This window comes from Phalangium opilio, unplaced genomic scaffold (genome assembly GCF_054372755.1).
Source record: "Phalangium opilio isolate 3A_F unplaced genomic scaffold, DU_Popi_V2 ptg000042l_1, whole genome shotgun sequence".
In the NCBI taxonomy this organism is placed as follows: domain Eukaryota; kingdom Metazoa; phylum Arthropoda; class Arachnida; order Opiliones; family Phalangiidae; genus Phalangium; species Phalangium opilio.
Genome location: NW_028324166.1, coordinates 5,321,303 through 5,328,499, shown reverse-complemented (window position 1 = coordinate 5,328,499; position 7,197 = coordinate 5,321,303). Strand labels below are relative to the sequence as shown.

Sequence of the window (7,197 nt, the reverse complement as noted above, 5' to 3'; positions counted from 1 at the left end):
TTGAATATTTATTAGAAAAAGTCATTTACACGTTCAAATTTTGTTATGTAAATATTCTTGGCAATTATGAACGGTTTATGTCCTGACCATTTTCATTTACAATTTTCGTCGTCTGCTATAATATCTGCTATAAAAGCATGGTGATGCACAAACCGCACACCCGGTAACATTGCAATTGCGCAGTGCGCACATGACATGTGGTACTTAAAAAGATGGTTCGTATGAAGCCGGTGTAGTTCTTCTGGTCCAAGTACATAACGTAACATTATTATTATAATATTTAGGTGTTTCGCTTAGTGATAGATTGTTGATAAAAATCTGTTAAGCTGTCAGGTTAATAGAGATATATGATTGCACTATCTTTACAGATGATAAGGAATTGTATTGTATTAAACTATTTTACAAAAACATTATGCGCAACACTAGTCAAAAAACCGACAAAGATCTTTAGTCATAAATTTTCAGAGAATTCTTGGGGCAAAAGGTAAGCTCTTCTCTTGAATGTTTTTGTAAAATTATGTGTAAATAAATCGAAAACAAGATTGTATAACACACGACAGTGAATTTAATGTAAATGTCTTAAAGAAGTACCAGTTGATTAATTTAAAATTCGTTTAAAATAAAGTTTAGTCATGCAAATTTTGATAATTGTTTAAAAGGGTGAGGTTATTGCCACACACACACAAAATGTGTAAGGGAGTATGTGTGGCAATATTCACCGTGATATTGTGTGGCAATAGCACGGTGACTGTTGCCACACACACACACACAAAATGTGTAAGGGAGTATGTGTGGCAATAGTCACCATGATATTGCCACACACAAAATGTGTAAGGGAGTATGTGTGGCAATAGTCACCATGATATTGGCACACACAAAATGTGTAAGGGAGTATGTGTGGCAATAGTCACCATGATATTGCCACACACAAAATGTGTAAGGGAGTATGTGTGGCAATAGTCACCATGATATTGCCACACACAAAATGTGTAAGGGAGTATGTGTGGCAATAGCATGGTGACTGTTGCCACACACACAAAATTTGTGGCAATAGCATGGTGACTGTTGCCACACACACAAAATTTGTGGCAATAGCATGGTGACTGTTGCCACACACACAAAATGTGTAAGGGAGTATGTGTGGCAATAGCATGGTGACTGTTGCCACATACACAAAATGTAAGGGAGTATGTGTGGCAATAGCATGGTGACTGTTGCCACACACACAAAATTTGTGGCAATAGCATGGTGACTGTTGCCACACACACAAAATTTGTGGCAATAGCATGGTGACTGTTGCCACACACACAAAATTTGTGGCAATAGCATGGTGACTGTTGCCACACACACAAAATGTGTAAGGGAGTATGTGTGGCAATAGCATGGTGACTGTTGCCACATACACAAAATGTAAGGGAGTATGTGTGGCAATAGCATGGTGACTGTTGCCACACACACAAAATGTGTAAGGGAGTATGTGTGGCAATAGCACGGTGACTGTTGCCACACACACAAAATGTGTAAGGGAGTATGTGTGGCAATAGTACGGTGACTGTTGCCACACACACACAAATTGTGTAAGGGAGTATGTGTGGCAATAGCACGGTGACTGTTGCCACACACACACAAATTGTGTAAGGGAGTATGTGTGGCAATAGTCACCGTGATATTGCCACACACATACAAAATGTGTGGCAATAGCACGGTGACTGTTGCCACACATACACAAAATGTGTAAGGGAGAATGTGTGACTATTGCCGCACAATAGTGTGTAGTGATGGGCCTATCAGTACGATGTCCCGCTTGTCAAGGTTAATTGGATCAGGGACGAAAATAAGCAAACAATTTTATCGGATATTTCCGAATCGGCATTGAAAATAGTGACTCCATAATTATACATATCGTAGAACCTGTGAACTTTTATCCAAATGGAAAAATTTAATTAACTTGTCATAGGTACAAATATGTGTGTCAATAGTCCCCGCGCTTGTATTTGTGTGTGTGTGGCAATAGCCACCGTGCTATTGCCACACATACTCCCTTACTCATTTTGTGTGTGTGTGGCAATAGTCACCGTGCTATTGCCACACATACTCCCTTACTCTATTGCCACGACGTCTTAGGGCGGTACTTTCTCATGTAATTCAATTAAACAGTGTAAATAGCCTAATTAGTTGTAAAACGTTTACTGGTGAAAATATACTACAGAATAAACCATTAATTACCTCCGCTTTTAAATACTGAGAAACGAGATTTAACAATTACTGTTTTATTAAGTTCCAAGATTTATGGGTTGTCTGTCGATAACCATCAATCATAATTTAGTTCATTTAAAGTATTTGAGCTCAATTGAATGTTCTATACTTAGACGAACTAGATTTCTTTCTTTTCGATGAGTTTGAACGTCGGGTGTTTCTACGCCTAAGATTTTGTAGAACTTCATTGTCAAATCTAAAACTTTCAACGATTCTATATTGCACTTAAAAGGACAACTTGAATATTGTTTTTCACAGGATCATGAATGATTCTTCAAATATTATTGAATGGCTTCCGTCAAAAATACACGAAGTAAATTGTGATGTCGCAGGTTAGTATCAATTGTTCTTCTATTTTAATTCTTCTAGTTTGACCATCCATCGACTTGCAGCCGTGTTGTCTGAGTGCTTAGGCTCACTCACGTCACGTCAGCAAATCGCTTAGTAACCATGGGCTACATAACATTCAGTAACCCTCAAGGGTCGCTGAGCAAAGGGGTTTAAAATTAAATCTGAGACAATTTTTTAACACTAGACCTGTCTTCCTTTTAATAGGTTTAAATGTTTAATTATCGAATCGCAATTTAATATACAGACAGTACAGTAATTTTACGAAGTGCGACGAAAGTTGTGGATTAAACATCTCCTTTAGTGATGACTGTCTTTATGAAAATTTTATTTTTATATTTTCAGGCTTTGCGGTACTTATGCTGAATCAACCCATAAACACAAGATTACGAGAAGTTTCAGTCCATCAGTGGAAAAATGGTATGTCCTTTACTTGTCTATTTTTAGCCATTTCTGACTTAATCTGTTTTTTCAACAAAAATGTGGTACTGAGTGTAGTTCGGAATGATTAATTTTATACCGAAGACGTTTGATGTTGTCCATTATTCTTCGTAGAGTATGCACGACGGGTTGAAATAAAGTTAATTTTTTTGTCAAATAATTATTACCTACCCTTTAATAAACTGATATTGCAAGTCGGCGATGTTATGCTAATGAAATCCGAAATTAGTTCGACCGTTTTTACACTGTACTGTCCGAGTTTGCCCCCAAAGTTACATCCAACCAGAAGAATTTATGTGAAAGCGTATAACGCATGGTATTTTAGCCTAAACAAAATCTTACATCTGTTTTTAAACATCTTTTCCGTTTATCGCGATCCCTTCTTTCATTGGCTGAAATTTTCACCAATGAGACCTTTGGTGTCATATTTTCTGTTTTCGAAATAAATTCCATTTTGAAATAACGCAACTTAACTATATAAACATATATATATATACATATATTGCATTATATAATGTATCGTTTAGGACGTACAAAATGTTCTTAAGAGTTAATTTGACTTTGTATCAAAATGTCTTTTTGTACAGCCCTCCTTAGAATTGCAGTCGATGGAGGAGCTTTGTATACGCACGCAAACTTTAAGAATGACGATTTAAATCCTCACATTATATCTGGTGATTTAGATTCTGTTACCGATGAAGTTTTGCAGTATTACACCAAAAAAGTAACTAATATCATCGTTAGCTGGAAATCATTGTGTAGCCATGTTCTCAACGTATCTTAGCGGATTTTGTAGAACTTATCATTATGTATGACGAATTTCACCTCGCGAATAATCCATCTCTCTGCGAATTGCATATCGCACGCGTTGCTACCAACCAATGAAATCACAGTTAGAAAGACGTCAGCATTATGAGGCCCACAAAACCCGTTTAGAAATGAATATGAGGCACAATGATTTCTATTGGCTGTTTGTATCTCTGACAATATCCATTCACGTCTTTCATATTGTACAGGGCGTTTCTGTGATTAAAACTCTCGATCAAGATGAAACGGACTTTACCAAAGCACTACGCATTGTTTCTGATCATATAGCACAAAATAAAATTAAGGTTTGTGACTTTGTGTACAACTTACGAAATGATACCCAATTTCATCACTAAAGTGATGGTAGTATGTATAATCAATGCCATCAAAACTCGTAGTAAATTTCATTCGACATGGAGCATCCCACGAGAATTTTGTTAACGAGAAGGCAGGGCGTTACGCGATTGGTCGGAGGTGCTAACTTGAAATTATTCATGAAATCTCAACCTAATTTGAATTTAAAATCATTCAAGAGTGTTCTATGCGGATTGGTCTTATAATTAGTAGAAAAATTCATAAAAACAGAAGGGGATAATAGAAGGATGCCACTCTGTATTATCTTAATACTTCAGTTATGTAACGTCATTCTTCCCAGGCTCACCCTTTAAGTTTGCTTTCCCGCTCGTCAAACTACAAATGGGCATCGCACCGTAAGGTGAATTCTATAATTGTTTGGCACTAAATCCCCAGCAATCATCCCACAAACCTCGTCTTGACGTGGGACAGAAATGCACAAGCGCGTCTTGCCAAATGTTTAAGCGATAATAGAGTAATAATGGGGGAACTATTTATCACGTATGTGATTCGGTTTAGTAACCTTGCTCTAAATGTTTCGATGTTGGGAAGAGTGACGTTACACTTACCCCGCTTTGTGCAGTACACTTCTCTCGAAGAGAAATATTATATACTTCTGATAAAAATCACTTGATTATACTTTTTACCCTTCAAGTAGGCCTATTTCAAAACATTACGCCAAATTAAACACTACTATCTCTTAAATAAGCAAGTACAAATGAAAGGGAGTGTTGTAATTCATTTGGAAATCTGCTTGCAGAATTGCAATGGTGTTCTTGCAATTTGCAGCAGTGGAGGAAGAATGGATCATGTAATGGGCAATATTGATACGTTATTTTACGCACAAACAATTGTCCCGTGTCCTGTTTACCTTCTCTCCGAAAATTCCTTGTCGTGGCTTCTTGTTAAGGTAAATTTCAGTATTCGTGGTAGTGAACGGAAAATTGACGCGAGTTTCGCTTTGTTTCATCATAATTTTTCAGGGAAATCATAAAATTGATATACACGAAAGTTTGAAAGGCAAACACTGTGGTCTTATTCCAATTGGGAGTCCGTGCACAAATATTTCTACAACGGGACTTCGTTGGAACCTCAGTAAGTATGAAAGGCATTAACAGCAAATATTTAGAGGTTCCAGTGGATGCAAACGCATCTCTGACGGCCCTTGCAATGTTTTAGTATAAATAGTTTAGCTCACAGATGGTAGTACTGTCTTATACATAACAAACCCCATCTTAGGCGATTCACGCCATTAGACCGCTCTGTTTGAAAGGCGTTAACTGTTAGGTTATTATTCGTTGTGGCCAAACTTTTATTATTTATATTACAAATATGCCTTTTTCATGCTTTGTTTTTCAGGTAATGGTCAGCTAGCATTCGGTAAACTTATAAGCTCATGCAATAAATACGATCAATCGTGCGATGTCGTTACGGTTGAAACTGACACAATGGTGCTATGGACAATGGAATTTTAGAAACGTTACTGTAGAAACCATGACGTAAAAAATTCTTATATAGGTGGTAATTAATAATATAGTAGCGTTTCCGTCCCCCCCCCCCAAACCAATTAATCTGTAGTAATCCTGGGTAAAAGGTCTGATGGCAGTTTTCCTTTTAATGACTCAGTTCAATTTTCGCGGCAGCTGAAATTACGAAAATCCCGGACGTAGTCACTCAAGGTTGTCCGAGCTCATTCTCAGAAATATTTTCGGAAAGGGCTAATATACAAATAGTAAATGCGTGCGAAGTTTTGTAGTTAAAGCTTGGATTACAATTGATTGGTAGAGAATAGTTTTTCGAGTTGCTTCCCTAAGGAACGACTGTGAGATCTCTACTGCTTAACTCTGGTGCGAACTGCGCTGCCTATCATGCATTCTCCACAGACTCACGAGGAAGCACGTCTGCGCGTTAAATCAAGTCTCGGCTCTTTGGCACCCCTAACATACTTCTATCCACAAATTTTTACCTTGTCAAAGGCAGTAACCAGTAACCAATCAGATCACGTCTACGAGGGCCTAGATAAAACTATCCTTTGCTAACCTTAGTGGGCCATTCAACTCCACTCCTTGACTGTGGGAGCATCTAGTGGCATTTTTTGAACTAAACCACAGCCCAGACTTGCTTTAAAGCTGGGAACCTGGGATATCTCCTAAGTCTGTCAAGCTAAATACAAGAAACGCTGTACTTACAAAGTTCTTTAGAATTAATGAACCATTCCAGTATTTTTATTTTATGGTTTTGTCGCAGAACTGTAGGCTTAGTTACTAAAAAAAATTCTTCATATAGTACGTATTTAAGCTGATGTTTTTTAGATACAAATGTTAAGACAATATTTCTTTTGTGGAAAATAAAACAGTTTTGTTTCATTGAGTGATGTCTCGGTTGTTAATTGTGTGAATTACAATGTTATCTGTGGCCTCGTTGACGCTACTAGTTTTTTTAATTGTATTTGGCAATATTTTACTTCTTTGAGTTATTCACAGAGAGAACTAGAACCAGAGAAATAGATGACGCCTGAAAAGTAATTTTTACGAATAACAAAATCAGATTCTCAGAAACTAAGCAACAGTGGCTATACTAATCCTCAATACCTTGATAAGTGTACAATGTTAGATTGTTTAAATATAAAACGAATGGAACAGATGCCGAATTATAGAGTAGTAACTGATCGAGGTCCAAACTGAGCTAGCCTTTAATAGTACAAAAATTTCTCCCTCATGCAACAATCAGTCCGAGGGAGGGATGGCACGTGGTATGGGGAAAACGGTGCTCATCCAAGTTGGTCGATACCACGTGGTATTAGGGAAAATCGGTCCTCATCCAAGGTCGTCGATACCACGTGGTATTAGGGAAAATCGGTCCTCGTCCAAGGTCGTCGGTACCACGTGGTATTAGGGAAAATCGGTCCTCATCCAAGGTCGTCGGTACCATGTGGTATTAGGGAAAATCGGTCCTTATCCAAGGTCGTCGATACCACGTGGTATTTAGGGA

The 7,197-nt window shown here is 37.7% G+C and overlaps 1 protein-coding gene and 1 long non-coding RNA gene across 7 annotated transcripts; one reads left to right on the top strand and one right to left on the bottom strand.

Moving 5' to 3' along the window:
• Positions 1 to 99: 99 nt before the first annotated feature.
• LOC149678623 (thiamine pyrophosphokinase 1) lies at positions 100 to 6,576 on the top strand. Of its 6 annotated transcripts, none has more exons than XM_089836576.1 (9): positions 100 to 250; positions 369 to 484; positions 2,515 to 2,588; positions 2,950 to 3,024; positions 3,633 to 3,769; positions 4,062 to 4,157; positions 4,967 to 5,116; positions 5,190 to 5,301; positions 5,566 to 6,576. In XM_089836576.1, the coding sequence occupies exons 2-9, from the start codon at positions 369 to 371 to the stop codon at positions 5,679 to 5,681; spliced, it is 876 nt and encodes a 291-aa protein (XP_089692702.1). In that variant the 5' UTR covers positions 100 to 250; the 3' UTR covers positions 5,682 to 6,576. The 6 variants fall into 6 exon arrangements, with proteins under 6 accessions (XP_089692702.1, XP_089692701.1, XP_089692699.1 ...); XM_089836575.1 differs by having other exon boundaries at positions 100 to 259; XM_089836573.1 differs by having other exon boundaries at positions 100 to 484; positions 5,566 to 5,724; positions 5,833 to 6,576.
• On the bottom strand, positions 6,493 to 6,989 carry LOC149678622 (uncharacterized). Its single transcript, XR_016366106.1, has 2 exons — positions 6,798 to 6,989; positions 6,493 to 6,720 (listed from the first exon to the last, which is right to left on the bottom strand). It is a non-coding gene; the product is annotated as an uncharacterized LOC149678622 (long non-coding RNA).
• Between the last annotated feature and the right edge of the window lie 208 nt (positions 6,990 to 7,197).